This window comes from Micromys minutus (assembly GCF_963924665.1).
Source record: "Micromys minutus genome assembly, chromosome: 10".
NCBI lineage: Eukaryota > Metazoa > Chordata > Mammalia > Rodentia > Muridae > Micromys > Micromys minutus.
The window spans coordinates 47,612,152-47,636,984 of NC_137979.1; the positions used below are offsets into that span (position 1 = coordinate 47,612,152).

Consider the following 24,833-nt stretch of genomic DNA (forward strand, 5'->3'; position numbering starts at 1 on the left):
GGAGAAATCCTTATTTGGTTTCCAGATCTTGAGCCAGAAATAACTGAGACCATCCTTTGCTAATACAAACAACAGTAGCAATGGCAGTGTCTGATAACGAAATAAAATCCAAACACACATTTATTAGATGAGGGGTTAGAATATAGCTTAGTGGTTGGCTTCAATTCCCATCACTTAAAAGAGTGGCTAGATGTTTGGAAGGGAAGTAAGTGATTTGCAGAAGAAAGAGGGCCACATCCGAAAGGGCTTGGGCATGCGCAGCGTCCTGTGTGGCCGAGGATGTTTCACAGGGTCACGCACCCTCCAGCCACGTGCACACACGGTCAGCCGACCCTCTGGGTCCGGAAACCAGGCCCTGCAGGCGGATAGCTGGAACCCAACCTTCAGGCCACGTGGTCCAAGGTCGGCAGCCGATTGGATGCTGTCAGCCCCACCCCGCGGGCCCGGAGCTTGGTATTGGTTGTGAGCGGGCCGCGGCAGCGCGGTTGGCGCCATGGAAGCCACGGGACTGGCTGCGATTCTGGGGTTCCTACTCCTGGCCAGGGGTTCGATGGGTGATGAGTCTCGGGAGGCAGAGGCTGTACGGGAGCTGGTGGTCCGGCTACTGGGACCCCGGCCGGCGGCCCATTTCTTGGTGTCGGTGGAGCGCGCGCTGGCGGACGAGTCGGGCCTGGACACCTACAGCCTGAGCGGCGGCGGCGGGGTGCCCGTGCTTGTGCGCGGCTCCACGGGCGTGGCGGCCGCCGCGGGGCTGCACCGCTACCTGCGTGACTTCTGTGGCTGTCAGGTGGCCTGGTCCAGCTCTCAGCTGCACCTGCCCTGGCCGCTGCCTGCAGTGCCCGACGGGCTGACTGAAGCCACGCCCAACAGGTATTGATGCTGTGGGTACCAGCCGGCTGGGGCTGCTACCTGCAGCCTCCGGACATCCACCGTTGGTGAGGACCAGCTTGCCTGAGCCGGGGCTGCAGCTACTGACGTGCCTGGAGACTGAGAAGGAAGTGCTGGCTCCGGGGGAGTCTGTGCCTTCAAATCTTGGCTCCCCTCTAGCTGCGTGTTCTTGAGCCAAGTCACTTAGCTTCCCAGTCCCCCCATTTCCCCGCCCTTGCTGGAAATAATGACTGAGCCCTTTTGATTGAGAACCTGCGTGTGATCATAAAAATTCAAAGGCGTTCTCGTGATCCATGCATTTCATATTCCCCCCCTTTGACCTCTCCGAAGATGCTTCAGAGTGACCCTTCCCAAAGCCCTGGGCTTTTATTCTAGCACTTGCCATACTGTACGGGCATGATGTGTTCTCACATCTGTCTCCCCCATCAATACAAGAACCGTGAGCTCCCTTCAGGACAGAGACTAATTTTGCCTTGTGGCACTGACACCCCAAGACACCACATGGTACACAAGAAGTTCTGGGCATGTTGAATGAAAATGAAGTTATGTATGTATTCACAATAGCTACTAGGCTAGGGATCCCTGTGGGAAGTTCTAGCTTCACCTGAGGTGGGTCTGGAATGAGCAGGAGAGGGGCCACTTTGAAAACTTTGCCCAATATCCTGTATGAGTACTGTGTTGGGTGTAGTATTCCAGCACCAGGCTGCCTCTGAGGTGTTTCAGAGTAGTGAGGGAGGCATTCCATATGTCCCCAATAATGTGCCCCTACCCGCAGGTACCGCTATTACCAGAATGTGTGCACGAACAGCTACTCCTTCGTGTGGTGGGACTGGGCCCGTTGGGAGCGAGAGATTGACTGGATGGCGCTGAATGGCATCAACCTGGCACTGGCTTGGAATGGCCAGGAGGCCATCTGGCAACGGGTTTGTGCCAACCTGGCCCCTCATACTCTCATGCCTGCCTTACACACCCCACTGGCCCTGTGGAACTGAGGCTTCCCTGGGTGGGATAAACTATCTGGTGGTGCGTGCCTGTAATCCCAGGACTCAGGTAGAAGTAGGGAGATTCAAAATTGAGTTCCAAGGGAGGAACTCAGTCAGGGCAGGAACTCAGAGGCAGGAACCAAAACAGAGACCTTAGAGGAACACTGCTTATATTTATATTGGCTTGCTTCCTGACTTAGTCAGTTTGGGCTTTCTTATATACCCAGAACCACCTGCTCAGGGATGGCACAGCCCACAATCGGCTGAGCCTTTCCATTATCAATCACTAGTCAAGAGAATGCCCCTACAGGATTGCCTTCAATGAAGGTTTCTTCTTCCTAGATGCCCTTAGCTCAAGTCAGGTTGAGGGGGGAAAAGGCACAAAGACTCTCCCTGATTTGAAGAAAGCCTCTTTGTGTCCCAGATCTTTACCCATCCCATAAAGCTGACACTTTAGTGTACTTTCTACTCACTGTTTCCTGGACTGTGATCCCCTGTAGGCTGAAGTCCAGATCTGTCTTTATAACAATAGTACCCAGCTCAGAGAGGTGATGGGTGAGCACTCGTTCAGTGACATGGTGAATGGGGACTCCTGTGCTTATAGGTGGGGGCTCTTCCTGCTCCACAGGTGTACCTGGCCTTGGGCCTGACCCAGTCAGAGATCGATGAGTACTTCACCGGTCCTGCCTTCCTGGCCTGGGGACGCATGGGTAACCTGCACACCTGGGGTGGCCCCCTGCCCCGTTCCTGGCACCTCAAGCAACTCTACCTGCAGGTAAAGAGTGGCTAAGAAAAGGAGGAGTGAGTGCTGGGTGTCCACAGACCCAGGGGTGGGGTCCTTAGCTAGGTCAGGGCTTTTGTCTGGTCTATAGATCTGCATTCCCTCCGAGTGAGCAGGGGACTCCCCCAACAGAGGTCCTGTCACATTGACCTCTTTCCCGCCCAGCATCGAATCCTGGACCGGATGCGCTCCTTTGGCATGATCCCGGTGCTGCCTGCCTTCGCAGGGCATGTCCCCAAGGCCATCACCAGGTGAGGTCCTCCCTCCCTGCTCAGCTCTAAGGAAAGAGGTTTGCCCTACAAAGCATGGTGTAAACGCTGAAACTTCCGGATGTCGGCTCAGCTTGACTCCTGCCTCTGCTCTCAGCCACTGCAGTAACAGACTGCTTAATGGGCTCAGTGACCTGGTTTCCTTGCTTGTAAAATGGAATCATTGCTTAGTATGATGGTATACGCTTCTCATCCTGGTACTTAGGAGCCTACATAGAGAAACCCAGTCTTTCTCTCTCTCCCTCTCTCTCTCTCTCTCTCTCTCTGTGTGTGTATAAAATCTCCACAGGTTGGGGGCCTGCTGCAGAGATGCCTAAACTAAGAGCATTTGATGCTCTTGCAAAGGACCATGGTTCAGTTCCCAGCACCCACATAAGTTCCCAGCCATCTATAACTCCAAATCCCGAGGGGCTGATCACCTTCTAGGCACATCATGCACGTGGTACACAGACATAAATTCAGGCAAATATTCATACCCATAAAATAACAATGAATCAATCTAAAGTATTCCCAGGATTCCTAAATTGTTAACATCAAACTTAGAAAACTGTCCATATTTTAAAAGGTACATTTATTTTCAGTGTGTGGGTGTTTGGTTTGCATATAGGTCTGTGAACCACATTCATGCCTGGTGCTCTTGGAGAACAGAAGAGGGCATGGAGTCCCCTGATGCTAGAGTGACAGATGGCTGTGAACCACCATGTGGTTGCTGGGACTCAAACCTGGGTCCTCTGGAAGAGCCGCCAGTGCTCTTAAGTGCTGAACTATTTGTTTAGTTCCTAACTTTCATATGTGTGTGTGGATAATTAATTTGTTTTAAATATAAATATATAGTTTAATTATCTAATTAAGGAATATTTAAAATGAATGAGAAATTACTAAGTAACAAGATAGCTTCTTCAGCTGCTGACCTGAGTCATATTACCGGGTACAGAATGTTAGCTGCTCTTGCTGGTAATATGACAGCCTAGGGAGTGTGCTGGTCTTTCTCCTTGTTTTTGTACTGTCTTCTCTTCTGTGGCTGGAGAGACCTTCAAGGTCTGGATGAGGCTCCTCTTCCTTTGTGTAGCTTTGCAGCCAGTACCTGCAAGGACCCTTGATACCAAGCCATGTTAGCACCTGGCTCCCACTACCGTCACAGCATGTGCTGCTGGCTGCTGGCTGCTGGCTGCACCTCCATCTTGCTCACCAAGCTGGGGGAACTTTATTTTTTTCTTTTCATTCGGTCAACATTTGCCCAGGTGTCTACCGATGTCAGACCCGGTCTGGTGCTAGGTCCTGGGGATTTTTTTTTTTTTTTGGTGCCCGTGGCTCTGTCCCTAACAAGAGATCATTGGCAGAGGGAAATAGCAGAACCTTTATAGAGAGGTGACTCTCAGGGACAATGAGGAAGAACCAGGTGGATAAGCTTTAGAGGTAGAGGGAAGGATACCAGACAGGGGACAGAGCATGCATAAACATGGGTGGAGGGAGAGAAACCCAGACGCAGTCCAGGGCAGTAAGGCCAAGGCAAGCACTGTATCAGCCTCTATCAACTCTAAACCTTTATTCCTTCCTAGGGTGTTCCCATGGGCCAGTGTCATCCAGTTGGGGAACTGGGGACATTTCAACTGCTCCTTCAGCTGCTCCTTCCTTCTGGCTCCAGGAGACCCTATGTTCCCCATCATCGGGAACCTCTTCCTACGGGAGCTTACCAAAGAGTTTGGCACAGATCATATCTATGGGGCTGACACCTTCAATGAGATGCAGCCTCCCTTCTCTGACCCCTCCTACCTCGCCGCAATGACCGCAGCCGTCTACGAAGCCATGGTCACTGGTAGGGTGCTTAGGATAGGAAACCCCCTGGAGCATCAGGGAGGGAGGTTGAGCGGGAGGAGGGCCTGTACCCTGGTGATACCATGCCTTCCTGCTCAACAGGCCTTTGTGCATATATGCCATCCCACTTAACCACGCCGGGTGCTGAGTGGCTGACCTATGACCTAGGGCACATTCCTTCCACACACACACATGTCACACACGAACAACAACCAAGACTCCTTTCTTCCACTTATAGAGAAGAAGGGGCCCTATTGATAGAGAGCCATCTGAGGTGCCTGTCATCCCAAAAGAGAGGGGCACATTGGTTTATGTTCCTCCGAGCAGCACTCTCCAAGCATGATGCCTGAGCCTTGCTCTAGAGCAGAGGTTCTCAACTGTCTTAATACCGAGACCCTTTAATACAGTCCTTCATGTTGTGGTGAGCCCCAGCCATAAATTATTTCATTGCTACTTCACAACTGTAATTGTGCTACTATTCTAAATCCTAGTGTAAATATCTGATATGCAGGATATCTGATAATGTGACCTCCTGTGAAAGGTCATTTGACCTCCAAAGAGGTCCAGACTCACAGGTTGAGAACATCTGCTTTTAGAGCCTTTGTTCTTTCAATTGAAAGTTACATTTATTTACTCGTGTGTATGCATGTGTGCCACACCTGGAGCACATATGAAAATCATAGGATACCTTGGAGGAGTCTTCCCTCCCACCTTGTGAGCTCGAGGGTAGAATTCTGGTTGTCAGGTTTAGCATGAAAAACCTTTCCTAGCTGAACCTTCTCAAAGGCCCGAGTCTTGACCTTTATTATTTCACAATGGAGATCAGCCGTGAACTTTAACCTTCAGTCATGAGCCTTTGGGAAACAGTTAAGCTTTATGTAAACCCAAATATGCCAGTATTTGGATATATGGACTCTCAGGCCCAACTCCTGAATGTCCCGATTGGCAGGGCCAGAATTTGGGGCCTGGGCATCATGTCCTAAGTTCTCTGGGTAGCTCTGGTCACCAAGAAGCTAGAGTAGTCGTATTTCAGGAGGCAGGATGGGCCGAGGAGTCCTGGTGACGGCAGGAGGTGCAGCCCTGGGGATGGTGTGAACTGTAGCAGTGGCTGATTTCCCCACTCCTCTCATTGCCTCTGTCTTCTTCCCACTGTAGTGGACCCTGATGCTGTATGGCTGCTCCAAGGCTGGCTCTTCCAGCACCAGCCCCAGTTCTGGGGCCCCTCTCAAATCAGGGCTGTGCTGGAGGCCGTGCCCCGTGGTCGTCTCCTGGTTCTGGACCTGTTTGCTGAGAGCCAGCCTGTTTACATCCGCACATCCTCCTTCCATGGCCAGCCCTTCATCTGGTGCATGCTCCACAACTTCGGGGGCAACCATGGCCTGTTTGGAGCCCTCGAGGATGTGAACCGAGGCCCCCATGCAGCCCGCCTCTTCCCCAACTCCACCATGGTCGGCACCGGCATAGCCCCTGAGGGCATTGGCCAGAATGAAGTGGTCTATGCCCTCATGGCTGAGCTGGGCTGGCGCAAGGACCCCGTGCCAGATTTGATGGCCTGGGTGAGCAGCTTTGCCAGCCGCCGATACGGGATCTCCCAGCCGGATGCAGTAGCAGCCTGGAGGCTCCTCCTCAGGAGTGTCTACAACTGCTCTGGGGAGGCGTGCAGTGGGCACAATCGAAGCCCGCTGGTCAAGCGGCCATCCCTACAGATGAGTACTGCTGTCTGGTACAACAGATCAGATGTGTTTGAGGCTTGGCGACTGCTGTTAACAGCTGCTCCAAACCTGACTAACAGCCCAGCCTTCCGCTATGACCTGCTGGATGTCACCCGCCAAGCAGTACAGGAGCTCGTCAGCTTGTGCTATGAGGAGGCAAGGACCGCCTACCTGAACCAGGAGGTTGATCTCCTGCTCAGGGCTGGAGGCCTCCTGGCCTATAAACTCCTGCCTTCACTAGATGAGCTGCTGGCCAGCAACAGCCTCTTCTTGCTGGGTACCTGGTTGGATCAGGCCCGGGGAGTGGCTGCAAGTGAGTCTGAGGCCCAGTTCTATGAACAAAACAGCCGCTACCAGATTACCCTTTGGGGGCCTGAGGGTAACATTTTGGACTACGCTAATAAGCAACTGTCAGGACTGGTGGCTGATTACTACCAGCCACGCTGGTGCCTCTTCTTGGGGACTCTGGCTCACAGCCTAGCCAGAGGTGTCCCCTTCCAACAGCACCAGTTTGAGAAGAATGTTTTTCCACTGGAGCAGGCTTTCGTTAACAACAAGAAGAGGTATCCCATTCAGCCCCAAGGGGACACCGTGGACCTCTCCAAGAAGATCTTCCTCAAATATCACCCCCAACCTGATTCTTTGTGACAGATCAGCCATCTCAGGGACCTGCTGGAATAGGTCCTCCAGACAACCACAGGATGCTCCGCATGCCTGGGAGAAGGAGCCAGGGCCTGACAGTGAGTGACAGTAATGCCTTGGAGGGAAATGAGGTGCTTCCTTTCACCCCAGTCTTGGGGGTTAAAGTACTGTTTTTTGTTAACAATAAACTGCTGAATCCGCCTGGGTGTATTGAATTATTATACATTGCTGGTACATGTGGAAGGGCTCAGGTGTACATGTGGACCCTGGCGGGAGGATAGTTCTTCCTGGCCTTCACTTCAGCTCCATGGTCCCCAACCTTAGAACAGCAGCAAACTGGTAATTATAATTGTCCCCGAGAGTGTGGTGGTACATACCTGGAATAACCTTGAAAAGCTAGAGGCAGGAGGATCAGAAATTCAAGTCCAACCTCGGCTCCATAACAAATCTGAAGGCAGCCAGGGTCCAAGGTAGCCTGTCTCTAAAAAGCCTAAAATGAGGCCCTCGCCTTTAATCCCAGCACTCATGGGTCAGAGGCAGATGTATCTCTTGAGTTTGAGGCCAGCCTCATCTACTTGGTTGTCCAAACCACAAGAAGTTCCTTGAACAGAAGCAGTTTCCCTGTGGCCAGATCTGCCTAGCACTGCTCAGTTTGAGCCTAACAATCTAGCTGCTTCCTGTAGAGTTTCTTGCTACTTGTAGAGCACCCCTTCCTCTGACCAACTAAGGCAGTTTGGTGTTACAAACACCCTTTTCTCTTGCTTTGACCCACACCAGGCTGGGGAAAGCCTTCCAGGAACCCAACTCAGCCTTGAGATTGCCAGCAGACACAACAAGGGGTGGGGGCACCATGGGCAGGAGGAGAGCCAAGCAGATACCCAGCCCTAGCCTGCCACTAGGTCCCTTCATGCTCCGAACTTCAGTATTTTTCCACATGGACCCCACGGTAGTGCTCATTACCGGTTGCTCCTCTGGAATCGGCCTGCACTTGGCTGTTCGTCTGGCTTCTGACCGGTCCCAGAACTTCAAAGGTATAGGAGGGGGAAAGGGCTGGAGGACGGGGAGAATCCCCGAGGTAAGCAGGATGATGAATCTACCGTCCTCTCCCAAATTTTAGTTTATGCCACGTTGCGGGATCTGCAGGCACAGGGACCATTGTTGGAGGCAGCCAGGGCTCAAGGATGCCCTCCCGGCTCCCTGGAGATCCTGGAATTAGATGTCAGAGACTCGGGATCTGTGGCTGCTGCCCAGGCATGCGTGACTGAGGGCCGTGTGGATGTACTGGGTGAGCCTCCCTGCAACATAATTCCAGTGTCCAGACTGTGTCCGGAGTTCAGGGAACATGGGAGGACGACGCGGGAGGGGAGAAAGCGGTGCACAGATGGGGTCTGTTCTCTCCCTCCTCAGTTTGCAATGCTGGCCGCGGCTTGTTTGGGCCGCTGGAGGCGCATGAGTTGAACGCTGTGGGTGCTGTGCTGGACGTGAATGTTCTTGGGACCATTCGGATGCTGCAGGCCTTTCTGCCAGACATGAAGAGGCGCCACTCCGGGCGTGTGCTGGTGACCGCGAGTGTAGGAGGCTTGATGGGTGAGCAAAAGGGACAGAGTAAGGGGTTCAGAGTAGAGCCGCAGGGCCTCTGCAACCTTGTCTCCCTTTCTAGGTCTGCCATTCCATGAAGTATACTGTGCCAGCAAGTTTGCGCTCGAAGGTCTGTGCGAGAGTCTGGCGATCCTGCTCCCGCTCTTTGGAGTCCAGTGAGTCACCAGCTCTCTAGAACCCTCTGAAGCTTGGGAACTCCAGTAACAGATCTTGCAGATGCTCTGCCTCTGGCCCTCCTTCTCCATCTCACGGTGTATGCTAGACCCTGTACAGGGCGCGTGGCACAGGTTATCTCACGTCCCAAGTCACCCTAGCTCTTAAGGCATACTGGGATGAGTAAACAGAACGAGTAGGTGACTGGACCCCAAAATGGACATGGGAGTTCTTCCCTAGCAGCAAGCGCTATGGATCTGCCAGCATCTGCTATCAGCGCTTCAGTCCGTCAAGGTGTCTTCTCTTTGGGGAACTAGGGCCAAACTGGTCCCCGCCACTAACTAGTCGCTGTTGTCGTCACCCCTTCCCCTCAGCGTGAGCCTCATCGAATGTGGGGCAGTGCACACAGCCTTCTATGAGAAGCTGGAGGGCGGCCCAGGCGGGGCTCTGGAGCGAGCGGACGATCAGACACGCCACCTCTTTGCGCACTATCAGCGTGGTTATGAGCAAGCCCTGAGCGAGGCGCAGGACCCAGAAGAGGTGACGGAGGTGGGTGCAAATGGGGTCTCGAGGCGGAAGTCTCTGGGTGGGGTGTGGTGATGCACCCTCAGGGGCGCCCTGCAGACACACGCTGCTCTTCCTGCTTCAGCTCTTCTTGACTGCAATGCGAGCCCCACAGCCGGCTCTGCGCTACTTCTCCACGAACCGCTTCCTGCCGCTGGCCCGAATGCGCACGGAGGATCCCAGCGGCAGCAGCTATGTCGAGGCCATGCACCGGGAGGCCTTCTCTAATCTGCAGGCCCAGGAGGATGCTGGGGCTGGGGCCCAAGTCTAGGGGACCCAGACACGTCCTCCAGAGCCCTCATCTGTCTCCCTGAGTGTGCGACCCGTAGGGTGGCACCTGATTTGGGGTGGTCTGCATCGGATAAACCGGGTCAGGATAAATCATGTTACCAGCAAAAGATCTAAGCCAGAATCTCTTTTTTTCTTATTTTAGAATGTGTTTTGTTTTAAGACGGGGTGTCACTATGTAGCCCTGTCTGGGCTGTAAACTCATGAAGATCCACCTGCCTCTGCCTCCTGAGTGCTGGAACCTTAGGCATGTGCAACCACACACGTCTCAGAATCATTTGAAATAGCGCAAACGTCTTCATGGGACAAGATAAGAGGGCTGATATCCAAGGTGTTAGGTTAAGGGTTTTTTCCTTCAATAAATTTATTTATTATTATTGTCGTGGATAATGTGAAGGGGAACACATTCCATTGTCGCACAGAGTATGGAGATCAAGTGACAAGTTTGTTCCCTCTTTCACCATGGGGTTCAGGGATTGAACTCCGGTCTTCGGGCTTGAACTGTAAGTGCTTCTAACCCATAAGCCGGAAAGTCGGGACAGGCTTTACCAACCACCACTGATTTTTGTTGAATAGTGCCTTATGTACCCCTGGCTGGCCTTGTACCTGCTCCGTTGCTGAGGATGACTGACATGTTTAATTCTCTGTCCTCCCCTGGTAGAACTAGGGCCAGACTCGTGGTCCCCACCACTGACACATAATCATGTGTGTCCCGTGTATATGGGCAGGCGTGTGTGTAGATACATGTGTGCCTGTGTGGAGACCCTCAGTTACAGTCAGGAGCCTTGACCTGCTTCTTATTGTTGATGCAGGGTCTCACTGGACTTGTGATCCCAGCTTGTCTAGACTAACAGCTTGTCCCCAAGGATCCTAGGTCTCTGTCACCCTAGTGCTGGCATTACAAGAGCAAGGGAACACTTGGGTTCTGGGGATCTGAATGAGGTTCTCTGGGCTGTATCCATGGGCTGCTGCACCTTTCTGACCTCATCCGCCATCTTCTTCCTCTGTATGCATGCCGCTCCCATAGCCCCCCCTAACAGCATCACTGACAGCTGGTTTCGTTGTTGTTTGTGCTTGTTTTTTGGAGAAAGGTTTCTCAGTAGCCCTGGCTGTCCTGGAACTGTAGACCAGGCTGGCCTCAAACTCTGCCAGCCTCTGACTCCCTAGTGCCCAAAGGTGTGTGCCACCAGCACCTGGCTATGACCCTTTTAACTGGTTCACTTTCCCTGGTCTATGATTTTATTGGGTTGTCAGGTCTTTGCTATTTTCCTGAGCTATCTAACCTAAAAAAAAGTATCCCTTCCACTCACTCCATCTGTTTTAATCTTTGTTGCCCGATCACCACCGAATGTATTCTGGATTTATTATTTATTCATCCCATCTCAAGCCCTTCACGAATCTACTCATGTCTGGCACTAAGCAGACACTGAATAAAAGCAACGCTGTGTGGGCTACATGTGAGATTCTGTTTAAAACAAACAAACAAACAAACAAAAACAAAAACCAAGCAAGTAAAAAAAATGTAATTGTGCCAAAAGTAAGACTAACAAACACTTGCTTTGATTCCCTTAAACACCTCTCTAAAATCCACTTTGAACTGTCTCCTGCAAGAAGCTTGATTCCTTAGCAAATTAGTTACTTTATGATTTCCAGACCACAGCACAAGGGTCTCCGTCTGTCTGGCTGTAGTGCTCCCGCCCTCCCCAGTCCAGGGCCTTGCTAGGTTGTAACTCAGGCTGATCTCAGACTTGCAGTGATACTTCTGAGATGGAACATTAGCAGCGCTCAGCCCTTTACAGGAATCTTTAGGCTGGTTTGATTTCTTTTCCATGATCTCCGTGGACCTGAGATGTTTTTAGCCGGGTATCTGGCTTTCCCCTCCATGCCCGCGACTACAATTTAACCTTCCAGTCCTCTTTAACTTCTCCGAGTATCCTGACCTCTAGGTCTTCTACCCACTCCCACCCACACCCCTGCCTCGGGGCCAGAGATCCCCGAAGCGCTACGGAACTATCCTTGCAAACCTAAGCACAGGGTTACATGACGTCCAGAGATTTCTATAGAAGACACCAGACTCTTCCCCCAAACACTTAGAAAACCAATTTCTCCGTGTGTGAAATGGGGATGTGGGTAGAGATGTCCAGTAGCTTCGCTGGGAACGCAGGCCCAGACCAAGCACAGCAAAATCATCCAACTGCCCCAGGTCCTGGCTTTGCCACCGCCTCCTGGCAAACCGGAGGAAGCAAACGCGAAATGAGCTTTGCAGCCCGCTCTGCCGCTTCCGTCTAAGTGGATCCGGTGCCAGGGTTTCGCTCAGTCCCGAAGCCTCTGCGCTCAGCCCCGCCCCGCCCCGCCCCGCCCCGCCCCAGAAGTCTCTCGGAGTTGCATTGTTTGATTGCTCGGAGATCCCGTAGCTCCGTGCTGGGTAGTGCTTCCGGGCCGCAGCCTAGGACGCCTCCGCGGCGGTGTAAGTAGAAGCAGGATCCCAAGAACTCAGTGAGTGGGGAAAGCAGCCCGAACCACAGCGTCCCTTCTAAGTCCCCGCCTCCGAGTCTTCGCAGATGCCGGTTCAGCATAACAAGAGGGGCTAGGATTCCTTTAGCCCCAGTCTCATGACTCAGGGGTTCCTGGACGGTTCTCCCTGCCAGGATTCCGGTTTCTATCAGCGAACGGCCCCCTGCCCTGCTCCAGGTCCCTCCTCCTGCGTTTACCCGCAGGCCTCGCCCCGCCTAGTCACTCTCGCTTCATCTCCCTGACTGTCTGCAGGCCTGGAGAGCATGGCCGTATTCCGCTCAGGCCTCCTGGTGCTGACAACGCCGCTGGCCACCCTGGCCTCACGCCTGCCTCCCATCCTGACCTCGGCGTCCCGCCTGGTGAATCACACCCTCTATGTGCATCTGCAGCCGGGCTTGAACCTGGGGGGACCCACCCAGCCCCAGGCCACCCCTGTGCAGGCCACATTTGAGGTTCTGGATTTCATCACACACCTCTACACTGGTGCCGACCTGCACAGACACCTGGACGTCAGAATTCTACTGACCAATATTCAAACCAAGAGTACCTTTCTCCCTGTGCTGTCCTCAGTCCAGAATCTGGCCCACCCTCCAGAAGTAGTTCTGACGGACTTTCAGACCCTGGATGGGAGCCAGTACAACCCTGTTAAACAACAGCTAGAGCGTTATGCCACCAGCTGTTACAGCTGTTCTCCACAGTTGTCGTCCGTGTTGCTGTATCCGGATTATGGGGCGGGAGAGCTGCCTTTGGAGCACCCGAATGCCCTCTTACCTGCTACCATAAGGCCAGCTTCCCCCGTTGCCAGATCTCCAAGGCAGCCTGTGCGTGGTTACCACCGTGGGGCTGTTGGTGGCACTTTTGACCGCTTACACAATGCCCACAAAGTGTTGCTCAGTGTTGCATGTGTACTGGCCCAGGAACAGCTTGTGGTGGGAGTAGCGGACAAAGATCTGTTGAAGAGTGAGTGAAGGGACCCTGGATTAGGGCAATGGAGGACACCCTTCACATTTCTTGTCTTCCCCAATGCCAAGATCAAGGAAGGGTAGGGCCGCTTCTCACCCTTCCAAAATGCCACAATGCCTGACACTCTGTGATTGCTAAGGGACGGTTTGTTAGATGAATACATGTGGTATCCTTAGTGAGTGGTTCAGTCACCCTTTACTGAAGTCAGTACTTCCCAAATGGGAACCAAGAATCTGTACTTCATGGTGGTCCAAGTGATTGACACGGAGATTAGAAATGCCGAGGATAAAAGAAAGGGGATGACTGTGGGTGACCCAGTACTGCCATGAGCAGTGAGAATAGAGCAGGTCTTGGGGTTCTCCACACTGACAGCTACTGGTAGTGCTGTTCTGTAGGCATTTCTGAGCTTGTTCTCAGGGTACATGCCAGCCCTCGCAGTGACCGTGATGCTTGTTTCCCCCTCTGTCCCCCAAACTTGTCCCCGTTTCACCCTTTCTTGATGCCACTGCTTGGGAAGATGTCAGTGCTATGGGATACTCTTCCCCAAATGGGCCCGCACGTGTACCCCAGTGGAAAGACCTCACTGTTCTCCGCTCCTTCCTCAGGCAAGTTGCTCCCTGAGCTGCTCCAGCCTTATGAAGAACGTGTGGAACATCTGAATGAGTTCCTGGTGGACATCAAGCCCTCCCTGACTTTCGAACTCATCCCCCTGCTGGATCCCTATGGGCCTGCTGGGTCTGACCCCACCTTGGAGTTCCTGGTGGTCAGCGAGGAGACCTTCCGTGGGGGGATGGCCGTCAACCGATTCCGCCTTGAGAATGTAACTCCCAAAGAAGACAGGCAGAGGGAATGGGAGGGGGAGGCCTGTTAGAAGTACTGTAGTCCCAGAGCAGGGAAGTGGGGGTTCAGGGTGGAAGAAGCCAGAAGAAACTTGCCTGTGGCATAGGAGGAAAGGGGAAGGAAGGTAAAGAGCGGATTCCAGGTTCCTTCTATCTCTTACTCCTTCCCTCCTCCTCCCTTCACCTCAGGGCAAAGAGGAACTTGCCTTGTACCAGATACAACTGCTGAAGGACCAGAGTCACAATGAAAACGAAGAGGACAAGGTCAGCTCCTCCAGCTTTCGCCAGCGAATTCTGGGAAACCTGCTTCAGCCTCCAAATGTAAGCCTCTCTTCCTCCTCACTGGCTGGGCGTGGTACATGCTTAAGGATAGAAACAGGCCCTCCACTGGTCACCAAGGTTCCTTCCGTCTCACCCGTCCCCAGGAGAGGCCAGAGCTCCCGTCCGGTCTCTATGTGCTCGGGCTGACAGGCATCAGCGGCTCTGGGAAGAGCTCCGTTGCTCAGCGACTGAAGAACCTAGGAGCATTCATCATTGACAGTGACCTTCTGGGCCATCGGGCCTATGCTCCCGGCGGCCCTGCCTACCATCCTGTGGTGGAGGCCTTTGGAACAGGTACTCACCGGAGAAGGCTGGAAGCTGCCTGAGGCGAGGAGATGGCTTGACATCTTTGCTTAGCCTTCTTTCTCTGTCACCCAGATATTCTCCATAAAGATGGCACCATCAATAGGAAGGTCCTGGGCAGCCGGGTGTTTGGGAATAAGGTAAACACACACCTCTTCAAGAGTTCTCCGGCTGCTACCACCGGATCCATGGGCGGGGTCCAGTGGACTAGTCTGGCACAGGAAGTCAGTCTCTGCTCCCACCCCCGCCTCCCAGCTCTGTTTCTCAGGAAAGTTAACCTCTGCCCACTCCCTCTGTCCCCCTCCCCAGAAGCAGCTGAAGATCCTCACAGATATTATGTGGCCAGTTATCGCAAAGCTGGCCCGAGAGGAGATGGATGTGGCTGTGGCTAAGGGTGAGTGGGAGGGACAATTAAGCAGCATCGCCCTTTGGGATCTTCCTTGTCCCCAGGCAGACCATTCGCCACCTGGGACTGCATTTGGTGCGCTGACAGGTAGTAAGGGTAAGGTGCTGCTGGCAGTGATGCGCGTTTCCCCACAGGAAAGACTGTGTGTGTGATTGATGCTGCTATGCTGCTCGAAGCTGGCTGGCAGAACATGGTCCACGAGGTGTGGACCATCATCATCCCTGAGACTGAGGTATCTGGACCCCACTCCACCCCATCTGAGCCCACTGCTCTGATCCAGTAGACTGAGCTGGGACCCTTCCTGACCAGTGTGTCATCCGTGCCCAGGCTGTACGGCGCATTGTTGAGAGGGATGGACTGAGCGAGGCAGCCGCTCAAAGCCGGCTGCAGAGCCAGATGAGTGGGCAGCAGCTGGTAGAACAGAGCCATGTGGTTCTGAGCACCTTGTGGGAATCACACGTCACACAGCGCCAGGTTGGTGCAAAGGGAAAGACTAGGTTAGGCTGTGGGAAGGAAGAAGGTTCTGTGGTTATCTTTTCTGACCCTGTCTTGTCTTCTATCATTCTGGACTGGCCAAAGGTGGAAAAAGCTTGGAATCTTCTACAGAAGCGCCTCTCTAAGGCTCACCAGACCAGGAACTGACTGGATTTTCTCTGGTGCCAAACTGGCCCTTGGAACTAACAAATCTAATGGTGAGGAGGAACGGGGACCTCAATGTTTACCCTATATCAGGCCTCAGGGGCTTCAAGCTAGTCTGTGCAGGACACAGAGAGAAGCTTGGATGTCCACCTAGCATGTTGGAATTTGGCCAGCAATGAGGACACAGCTAATGGGGAACAGCCCCCTTTTGGGTTCTGTCTGCTTTTTGGTGGTGGATATGATGTGTACCTAGTGTTGATGGGTTGTGGTGAAGACTGGACCCAGTAACTAAATTAAAGATGTTTTCAAGTGCTGCCTGTGTGGTTTCTGTTTCCTTTCCAGTGACTGTAGGTATCTTTAGATTGTTAGGCTCCAAATTCAGGGGCAAGGCCTGAGCTGGAAGCCAGGGAGCGCTGTGGTTTAGTGTAACCTATCAGTGACTGGCTATGTGCTTTTGAGTGTGTTATAGATTTACTGTAAGCTTAACTTAAAAGGCTTTTTACAAGACTTAATTCCACAAAGCGCCCTGTCAGACACCTGCGGTTGTTGGGAGATCAATGCTGGAGATAGCTTTGTGCACCCTTGGGTCAGATCATGTGATGTAGGGGAAGTTCTTGACTCAGCTGCAATTACAGGGCAAATCAGTTGTGCGCGTGCGTACAAAGTGTCACACTTCAGTTTTTTGTTTTTTTTTCTGAGATGCTTAGGGCTTTCACACGGGTTCTACCACTGAACTAGTTCCACTGCTAGCCCTTCTGACAATCTTTTTGGAGGTGCTCTATTGCACAGAAAATTGCCCCCATTGAAGATTCTTATTCAGAGGCAAGTAGGGACCCTCAGGGGATGACACTGCCTACATTAATGAGTATTGGCCAGGTTTTGCCACTGCCAACAATTGGAGCCGCGCAAGCGCAGCCCTTTCCGCACCGCTCAAGAGTGCGTTTGCGGATTGGTGGGTTGGATCACGTGAGTGAGCCTCGCCTCTTCCTGGAGGTTGGGGGCCAGGCCGCTGGCTTGTTTCCGGTTCGGTAGGTCCACGATGACGGAGCCGGGCGCCTCTCCGGAGGACCCTTGGGTCAAGGCAAGCTCCGCGGACGCGCACGCCGGCGAGGGGAGGGCGGGTCGGGCTCGTGCACGTAGGGGGTCCGGAAGACGTGGGGCTCCCCAACTATCCCCAGAGTCTCCCCTGCTGTCCAGGCCCCGGGGCTGCAGAGAAGACAGCTCTCACCCGGCCTGTGCCAAGGTGGGGTGACAAACGGGGCGTGTGTGCGGGAACGAGGGGGTCGTGGCTGGGAGATGGGGCAGGGACCGTAAGGAGCGTACAGAGGGGGCGGCGCCCCTGCGGCCTAGCTAGGGTTTGGCTTAACCATTCGGTGGTCCCTGCACCCGTGTTATGTGCATTCGCGGATCGTGCGTGCCTTCCTAGAGGTGAAGGTTTGACAGGATTCTCCCTTGCTTGGTAATGCAGGTCGAGTATGCCTACAGTGACAACAGCCTAGATCCTGGTAAGTACCTCCCCAACTGTCTGCATGTAGGGAAAGACCCGTGTCGGTTCTATAGATTTCTTGTGGTCTTGCCAGCCACACCTGAGCACAGTCCATTGTCACTGTGCCAAGGACTTGGCTTGAGAAGGGTGGAGCTGGAGAATAGGCAGGAAGCAACCGTGGGTCACACCTGGTTCCTCTGCTCTCGAGCGGGAAATGATGGAGACAGTGACATCTGGTCATGTTCGCTGCATCCAGATGCTCCTTTGTGAGCCAGAACTAAGTCCTGTGGGCAGCGTAGACACTAGGACGGGAGCGTTGAAGCATGAAATGGAAGAAGGCTCGTGGTGGCTGGCTTTGGAATTAATGGGGAGAGTCAGCATTTGAAGCCATTGTGCCCATAGGTGACTGAAGGCATGGCAATGTTCCCCACTCTTTAGTGACTGAGGCCTCTTTTTTTCAGGGCTTTTTGTAGAAAGCACCCACAAGGGAAGTGTAGTGTCCAGAGCTAATAGCATCGGTTCCACCAGTGCCTCTTCTGTCCCCAACACAGGTAGGCAGCAACATAGTCCATCATGCACCGGGGAAACTTAGCTATCCCGTCATCTTAGTATCTTTCCTAGATAGGGAGCTCCGCTCTTCGCTTGGGGGTGGCCGGAACAGTGCCAAGCCTGAGTCTCGCTGTCTTTCACCTCATCCAAAATAACTAGGTTCTTGCCATTCAACATCTCTGGGCACCAGGTTCTTCCAACTGGGGAACGGTGGGCTAATTGAACTTAGTGTACCCTAAGGCGACCTCTCCTTTCTCTATTTCTGAGTTTAGATGATGAGGACAGTGATTATCAGCAGGAGTCCTACAAGGAGTCCTATAAAGACCGGAGGCGGCGTGCACACACTCAGGCTGAACAGAAGAGGAGGGATGCAATTAAGGTGACTGGGGCCTGTACCCAAGGCAGCAAGGGAGGGCCCTGCCCTGCCCCTTCAGCCCCAGATGTCTGCAGGGTGTAGGGAGGAGCTAGGCTGGTTCTATGCCTGCACCTCCTCCTTCCAGCCCTTTATGCTTTTGAGTCTCTGAGCATGGACCGGTTATCAAGTGTGTGCTAGCCTGTTATTCCTAAGCTAAAGGAACCCATTTTTCTGTTATTTCTAGAGAGGCTATGATGACCTTCAGACCATCGTCCCTACCTGCCAGCAGCAGGATTTCTCCATTGGCTCCCAAAAACTCAGCAAAGCCATCGTTCTACAGAAGAGTATGTCCAGGGCAAGAGGGGACGGGAGGAGTGCTGGAAGTGGCCTGGTCTCACCCAGGTGTGGTGGCCAGAATGGGAAAGTTGGGTTATAGAAAAAGGGTAAACAAGCCCTTTTCCTGGTTCAGACTTCCTCAGTGTCCAGCCTCTCTCTTGTCCTACTCCAGCCATTGATTACATCCAGTTTTTACACAAGGAGAAGAAAAAGCAGGAGGAAGAAGTATCCACCCTGCGCAAGGATGTCACAGCACTGAAGATAATGAAAGTGTAAGAGGGGTGCTGAACTGAGGGGCTGAGGTCAACTCTAGTGTGCTCAGGTTCAAAGGCTGTTTTGGAGAACACATGTGGTGATACTGACTGCAAGACAGTCACTGTAAGACACGACTGTCTGGCCCCACCAGTCTTTTACATATAACATACAGGAAGTAAACACCCATCAGGATAACAGAGGCCTCACTGTTTCTGACTTAGTGTCTAGCTGATATTGAATGTATCCCCAAAGGTCTCTGCAGATCCCTGTATGGTGTGGCCTCCTGGATTATCCCACCACACTTTTCAGGGTTGACTGAGCTGCCACAGTACCTTAGTCCTATTTGCTTGCATGCTTTCAGGAACTATGAGCAAATTGTGAAGGCACATCAGGACAACCCTCATGAGGGAGAGGATCAGGTTTCTGACCAGGTCAAGTTCAACGTCTTTCAAGGCATCATGGACTCCCTGTTCCAGTCTTTCAATGCCTCTATCTCTGTGGCCAGCTTCCAGGAGCTCTCAGCTTGTGTCTTCAGCTGGATTGAAGAACACTGTGAGCCACAGGTATATGGCAGTTGGGGTCATGGTACCTGAGGTTCTTTACCACCTCCAGGTAAAGCTGTCCAAGCCATTCGGAAAAGCAGTATAGCTGCCTTTGAGTTTCTTCAGGGTGTCTACAAAGCCTAGTACTCTTTGTCTTTGCTGCCCAGTCCAGTCCAGTGAAGGTCTCATCTGGCAAGCATGGTGTGTGTTTTCAGTGCCAGGTCCAGCTTTGGCCCATGATGTCACTGGTGACTCACTGGCTACTCCTTGGCTGTCCTGTGTGGAAGCCAACAGCTTGAAGTTTCTAGAAACATGAAGCATGCAGATGACAAGACACTCCCACCCGAGCCCCAGGGCTTTATTGTGCTGGCTTCTACTTTTGAGGCCTGGCTATTTTTTCTCAGATTTTCCACTTTCTTTTATGTTTCTCAACATTTTTGTTGTGAAATACTTTACACAAACACTGCAACAGTTAAGGACCGCTTGAGTGAACACCATATCCACCAATCAGTTATGCCAATGAAAAACTCATCTTTGACTTCATCTTATTTCAGGAATTTTGAAATTAAAAGCAATACTCCATTTCAGGGACATGTTTTTCTTTAAAAGGCATGTTCTGTACATGGGTATTTGTCTGCACATATCCATGCGTGCCTGATGCCAGAAGAGGGAGGGCACTGGGTCCCTGAAACTGGACTTGTGGTTGTAAGCCACTAGATGAGGTGCCAGGAACAGGACCTGGGTCCTCTTCAAGAACAGCAAGTACTCTTATCCACTGAGACATCTCTCTCTAGAACCACCCCCCAAATAAACAACTTAGTGCGTGAAGAGGAGACTTTTTAGTGAATTCTTTCCTTCCACTTTTATGTGGGCTCCACGGACACTGAGCTCCAGTGACCAGGCTTGCAGGTAAGAGGCTTTCCTGCTGAGCCATCTCACCAGCCCCTTTTTCTTTGCTAGAAAGTACTCCACCAAGCTGCCAACCCTTGGGTGACTATTTTAAATGCCTTCAAGAGCATGGCTAGTCTAGACAGGCATCTTAAAGGCCTGTGTGTCACCAGAACATTGTCTTTCCTAGACTCTACGAGAGATTGTGATTGGTGTCCTTCATCAATTGAAAAATCAACTCTACTGATTGTTCCTGGAGACCTGCAGAGCAGCCAACAAGAGGCCTTTGAGTGTGCTTGGCCATAGAACTGCTGGGCCTGAGATTGGACTGCAACACCTCACACCGGTCAGCTGGTTTCTACTTGGTGTTTGGTTCCTAGCCCCACTTCAACTTCTGTGGGGTTGAGTATTTCGTGAAAACTTCTGATTAATTTATTATATTGCCTACAATGTTGAACCTACCCAACCTTCCCCTTCCCAGGAAATATCTCTAGGACAAGAGTCTGTTCAGGGAACCTCATAGAATCTCGAGCCTCCTAGCCCTTTCTCTACCCATTGGGTTCCTGCTTACAATCTATATATATAATTTGGAAATTGTTTGCCTCTGCTTGGTCTCTTGGGCAACACTTGGCTCAAGTTTGGGTATTTGGCAGTTCTTAAGTTGGAGAAAAGGAGAAGAAATAGCTCCATGGCCATGAAGGGTGTAAGGCCGCCTTGTGCCTAGGCAAAGGCTGTGTGGTCACTACTAAGTAAGGCCAGAGTATTCTAACCAGCTCAGGGTAGAGCTGCCAGGTTCCTGCTGCCCCTCATGTTCTGCCACCCACTTCTTCAGCTACTGTGGGTGCTACAGGAAACAATGTCCCATCAGTTCTTGCTAACTTTTCCCAAATTCAAAGGCAGCGTTACATATTTGAATTTATTTTCTAAATCCTAACTGCATTTTTGTTACATGTAGTTTTCTAAAATTCTTAGCAGACCTCCAGAGCACCCCAACATCTTCTGCATAATGTGTGTATCTGCCCCGGTGTGTTGCCTGTTTCTTTTAGGAGCTGGGGCTAGAGTAAGTGGCACAGAAGATACTCAAGTCTTCTGGGGGCAGGCCAGGGTGATACCTCGGGATTCTCAAATGTTGGTGTGACACCCTTTCTGTATTTTTATTCCGTGTTCCCTACTGCCTTCCCCAGGTTTGATATCTGGGAGGTTTGATTATCCAAAGGAAATTAAGTATTTTTATATCAAATTATATTACAATAAATATTACAAATACTTTAGGATTGTTATAAGTCCTTGTTGAGGCCTGTGCAACAATGACCATCCCTTTAGCCTCATTATGCCTTTGTGCTCCTCTGTTTACTGCTCAAAGGTGGAGAACAGCAAGAATAAAAAGGCCACCTAAGAAAGGTGGCCAGCGCAGGATGGTCTGTTCCCACCTCCACCAAGGACCCCTCAGGGGTCTGGGAATGTAACATTATGATCTTCATCTGTCTCTATCCCAACTTCTTCCTGTGGAGCAAGGAAAATAATGAAGGAGTACTCTGGGCAAAGATCCAGGGAAGCAAGAGAGGAGGGTCACTTACAAAGAACTGCTTCTTGCTCTTGGGGTATCCTTCAAGGATCGCATCACACAGCTCTGTGGCCTAACAAGGAACAAAGCCCCCCCATGAGGTGAGTAGAGGCAGCACTAGGTACCAACTGCCAGCCGGGTCAATTTGCACATTTCCCTAGGACCATCACTTCCTACAGGGCTTGGGGAAGTGCTTGCACCCTTGGGATCCCCACTCACCATTCTCTTCCGCTTCCTCCACTCTTTACAATACTTCTGTCTTTCTCTGTACACCTGAAAGGAAGGCCCATGCTTGTCTGGGCGCCCTGTGTTCACTGTAGAACTGCACAGGCAGTCTTAGCCTCCCAGCTCACCTTCTCCTTCTCTTCTGGAGTGACGTGGTTGGTAGCTGCTTTGATGTTCTTCAGTCTCTCCGTGTAGCGAGCACATTCCTTCTTCAATTCCTGAATCTCTTTCTGCATCTCAGGAGTAGTCAGCGCACTTGTTAATTCCTTGAGCTCTGGAACCACATGCCCTCAGAGTTACTTGGTATGAGTGAGGAAGGGGTTATCTTGCCCAGCAGGCACTTCCCGGGGATGGGAGGTCAACTTCCATCTTGCTCTGGGGTCTCTCTCTAGACTAGGACCCCACATTCTGGAAAAGCTCAAGGAAAGGCTTATAGCAGGATCAGTTTGTTTTCCTGTTTTTCTTTCCTCCTCCATCTAAAAGCAGCAATGGCTTTACTAGGTTGAGCAGTGCTGCACAGGTAATTAAAGACGTGGAAAGAAAATGCCGTGTGCTTGCAGTGGCAGGGAGAGCCGTGGCTTGTCTTGCTCTCTTGTACACAGAAGCCATAGCTAACTCTGCACTTCTTTCAATTCAACATGATAGGTACCCGGCAAAGGAGCCTTAGCTACAGTAAGATGTTGCAGTCAAGGAACCATTCTGTTAGCAATTTACGACCGCCAAACCATGGCACCTTGGAAGGGGTGCCCAGTCTTACCAGCCTCCATGTGTCGGCAGCTCTGCTGTAAGCTCTGCACCTTGGCAGTGAGGGCCACGATACTGGCATCCAGGCTGTGGAGGTCGGCATCACTCACTGTGTCAAACTGGTCCTGCCAGCCAAGAGAAAAAACACATCTGGGGAGACAGTATTCAAATATGGAAGAACCAGGTACATCCTTAAGCCCTACAGTAAGAAATAATGCTGGGGCTAGTAGTGGTGCAGGCCCATAACCCCAGCAACCTGGAAGGCTGAGGCAGGAGGACTGTCTGCATTAGTGAGACCAAAGGCTTTAGAAAGTCTAAAACTACACTGAAGGTCCTGAGCCATCTTACCAGCCCTGATCTGCATTTAGATAGATCATTCTGGATACAACAAGGGACATTACTTTAGACAAGGGGGTCTGACTGGGAGCAGTGATGTAGAATCAACTGCAAAAAAACAAACAAACAAAAAAAAAAACAAAACAAAACAAACAAACAAAAACCCCACCGAGCCAACCTGGGCTATGTAGTAAGTAAGGCCCAGTCTCAAAATAGAGGGTGAGTAGGAGTAATCAGATATAATTGACAAAAGAGTAGTTCCCTGACAGAAGTATGCTAGAAAGCCAATTATGGGGCAGAGAATAAGCATTCTACATTGGCCAGGTTGATACTGATAATATTGCCTGGGTAATAATTATCCAGATTGAAGTCTGGGTGTTAGAATACAAACTTGATGTGTTTGGGGTGCTGAGGCAGAGGAAGAGGGAAACGATTTAAGCAGAGGTGGGGACTAGACGAAACGATAGTAGAAATGAGGCTGGGAGTTGTGAGTCAGGATCTTCCGTCGCTCATAGTTCAGATGAGTACCGATGAAGTGTTACCAAAGGCAGCGTACACCCGGTTTAAGAATATCTGAAGCTCTTTTATGGCACTGATTAATTTTGTGAGCCTCAACACTCTTAACTAAATGCTGAGAGCAGATTCGCTCAGACAGGCTCTCGGGCGGGCGTTAATCTACTCGAGCTCTCACCTGATCAGCAAAATATATTTTCTGCTTGCCGTACGTCTTCTCTTTGATCTTGCCTTGCTGGGCCAGCTGATCCAGTGCCTTCACCACCGCCTGGCAGAGGGGAGGGTGAAGCAATTAGAGCGAGCCTGGGCAGGGGAAATTTCTGTCGGTGACAGGGAAGGCGGGACCCACGCCTAAACAAGGGAATTCAGCGGGGAGGGAAACCCCATAAAGGGGATTCTCACCGCCTTGCCCAGTCCATGTTCCTTCTGTAGGTTCCCGAATACGTCCTGGGCGCTGTAGGGCCGGTTTTGTTCTTGCAGGTACCTCAGGATGATCCCGGGGGCTATGGGAAACAAGATAGGAGAAGGGGTCACCTCCGACCCCCTCTCCCACTTCCCTCCCGGGTCCTGCGGACGCCGCCGTTACCTCCAGCCGCAGCCTCGGCCCGGCTTTTACTCATGGCCTTTTCCCGCCACCAAACTCGAGATCTGGACTGGTCGGTTGCTCCGGGAAACGCCTCCTTCCGGGGGAGGGGCGGGACCTTAATGCTGATTGGCCAAAGAAGTCTTCCGGAAGAGCTCCCGGACCTTCCGGGACCTCGTTGCCCCGGTAGCCGGCGTCTAGAAGTCCCCGGCCTTTGTGACAGGTCAGCCACCGCCTCTTGGGCCCACAATGCTGGCTGTGGTGAGCGGCCCCACCACTTTGAGCCGCGAGGCCCGTTTGGGCCGTGCTTGAGCACTCGTGACCTTGAGCTAGGCCCGCGTGGTGTGGAAACGGGAAGAAACGTTAGGAGTTAACTCCCACGCCACTCAAGGTTGTACAGAGCTAGTTGTCCACAGAGACTACTGCTTTCACGTGTAAATTAGGACCTGTGGGTACTTTTGTCAGAGGGGTGGCTGTGAACGCGACTAACGATCCCCGTTTTCGTGTGTCGCACATAGGGGGCGCTCGACACCTACTTTGAGCATCCAAGAGAACCGGTTAGGAGGGTTACTCAAGCACCAAGCTTGACGTCTCGTTATCTTGAGCAGCAACACCTGGCAGGTGCTTTCCAATCCTGACCACAGTGGCCAGTCCCGAGGAGCCTGAAATAAATATTTCTAGTTTCTGAGGTCTGATGATGGTCAAAGAGCAGCTAGTTGTCCTTGCAGCTCAGTGGAAGGGCACAGTATTAATTTTCAATTCTTCAGCCTAAAACTTC

The 24,833-nt window shown here is 52.0% G+C and overlaps 5 protein-coding genes across 6 annotated transcripts; 4 read left to right on the forward strand and 1 right to left on the reverse strand.

The window, feature by feature from the left end:
- Positions 1 to 493: 493 nt before the first annotated feature.
- NAGLU (N-acetyl-alpha-glucosaminidase) lies at positions 494 to 7,228 on the forward strand (the record flags this gene model as incomplete). The annotated part of the gene is made up of 6 exons (XM_080922616.1): positions 494 to 870; positions 1,664 to 1,811; positions 2,500 to 2,646; positions 2,818 to 2,903; positions 4,481 to 4,737; positions 5,892 to 7,228. 6 exons carry the CDS (start codon positions 494 to 496, stop codon positions 7,094 to 7,096), a joined length of 2,220 nt encoding a protein of 739 aa, XP_080778742.1. The 3' UTR covers positions 7,097 to 7,228.
- A 796-nt stretch (positions 7,229 to 8,024) lies between these two features.
- On the forward strand, positions 8,025 to 9,811 carry HSD17B1 (hydroxysteroid 17-beta dehydrogenase 1; the record flags this gene model as incomplete). The annotated part of the gene is given in 7 exon segments (XM_080924322.1): positions 8,025 to 8,121; positions 8,208 to 8,375; positions 8,498 to 8,677; positions 8,751 to 8,844; positions 9,217 to 9,391; positions 9,492 to 9,672; positions 9,675 to 9,811. Coding segments are annotated over 7 exon segments (1,032 nt in total).
- A 2,360-nt stretch (positions 9,812 to 12,171) lies between these two features.
- Positions 12,172 to 15,982, forward strand: COASY (Coenzyme A synthase). The gene is made up of 9 exons (XM_080923111.1): positions 12,172 to 13,168; positions 13,777 to 13,991; positions 14,200 to 14,331; positions 14,436 to 14,625; positions 14,710 to 14,774; positions 14,944 to 15,028; positions 15,175 to 15,272; positions 15,368 to 15,514; positions 15,620 to 15,982. Exons 1-9 carry the CDS (start codon positions 12,472 to 12,474, stop codon positions 15,680 to 15,682), a joined length of 1,692 nt encoding a protein of 563 aa, XP_080779237.1. The 5' UTR covers positions 12,172 to 12,471; the 3' UTR covers positions 15,683 to 15,982.
- A 729-nt stretch (positions 15,983 to 16,711) lies between these two features.
- Positions 16,712 to 20,684, forward strand: MLX (MAX dimerization protein MLX; the record flags this gene model as incomplete). Of its 2 annotated transcripts, none has more annotated exons than XM_080922804.1 (8): positions 16,712 to 16,760; positions 17,148 to 17,184; positions 17,627 to 17,716; positions 17,987 to 18,093; positions 18,314 to 18,413; positions 18,578 to 18,677; positions 19,022 to 19,223; positions 20,281 to 20,684. In XM_080922804.1, the coding sequence occupies 8 exons, from the start codon at positions 16,719 to 16,721 to the stop codon at positions 20,335 to 20,337; spliced, it is 735 nt and encodes a 244-aa protein (XP_080778930.1). In that variant the 3' UTR covers positions 20,338 to 20,684. The 2 variants fall into 2 exon arrangements, with proteins under 2 accessions (XP_080778930.1, XP_080778929.1); XM_080922803.1 differs by having other exon boundaries at positions 16,719 to 16,922.
- Positions 20,685 to 21,397: 713 nt separating this feature from the next.
- On the reverse strand, positions 21,398 to 24,099 carry PSMC3IP (PSMC3 interacting protein). The gene is made up of 8 exons (XM_080922805.1): positions 24,059 to 24,099; positions 23,875 to 23,975; positions 23,651 to 23,740; positions 22,637 to 22,748; positions 22,008 to 22,153; positions 21,874 to 21,927; positions 21,668 to 21,727; positions 21,398 to 21,593 (listed from the first exon to the last, which is right to left on the reverse strand). The coding sequence occupies exons 1-8, from the start codon at positions 24,090 to 24,092 to the stop codon at positions 21,537 to 21,539; spliced, it is 654 nt and encodes a 217-aa protein (XP_080778931.1). The 5' UTR covers positions 24,093 to 24,099; the 3' UTR covers positions 21,398 to 21,536.
- Positions 24,100 to 24,833: the final 734 nt, after the last annotated feature.

Bases quoted from the DNA above. Each gene is read 5' to 3' on its own strand.
- PSMC3IP (XM_080922805.1), bottom strand. From the start codon at position 24,092: ATGAGTAAAAGCCGGGCCGAGGCTGCGGCTGGAG. The intron at 22,749-23,650 runs GTGAGAGCTCGA...CTTGGCTGGCAG, and splicing joins AAATATATTTTGCTGATCAG to GACCAGTTTGACACAGTGAG. The intron at 21,728-21,873 runs GTGAGTGGGGAT...GTTCCTTGTTAG, and splicing joins GGAGGAAGCGGAAGAGAATG to GCCACAGAGCTGTGTGATGC.
- COASY (XM_080923111.1), top strand. From the start codon at position 12,472: ATGGCCGTATTCCGCTCAGGCCTCCTGGTGCTGACAACGCCGCTGGCC. The intron at 13,992-14,199 runs GTAACTCCCAAA...CCTTCACCTCAG, and splicing joins ACCGATTCCGCCTTGAGAAT to GGCAAAGAGGAACTTGCCTT. The intron at 15,273-15,367 runs GTATCTGGACCC...ATCCGTGCCCAG, and splicing joins TCATCATCCCTGAGACTGAG to GCTGTACGGCGCATTGTTGA.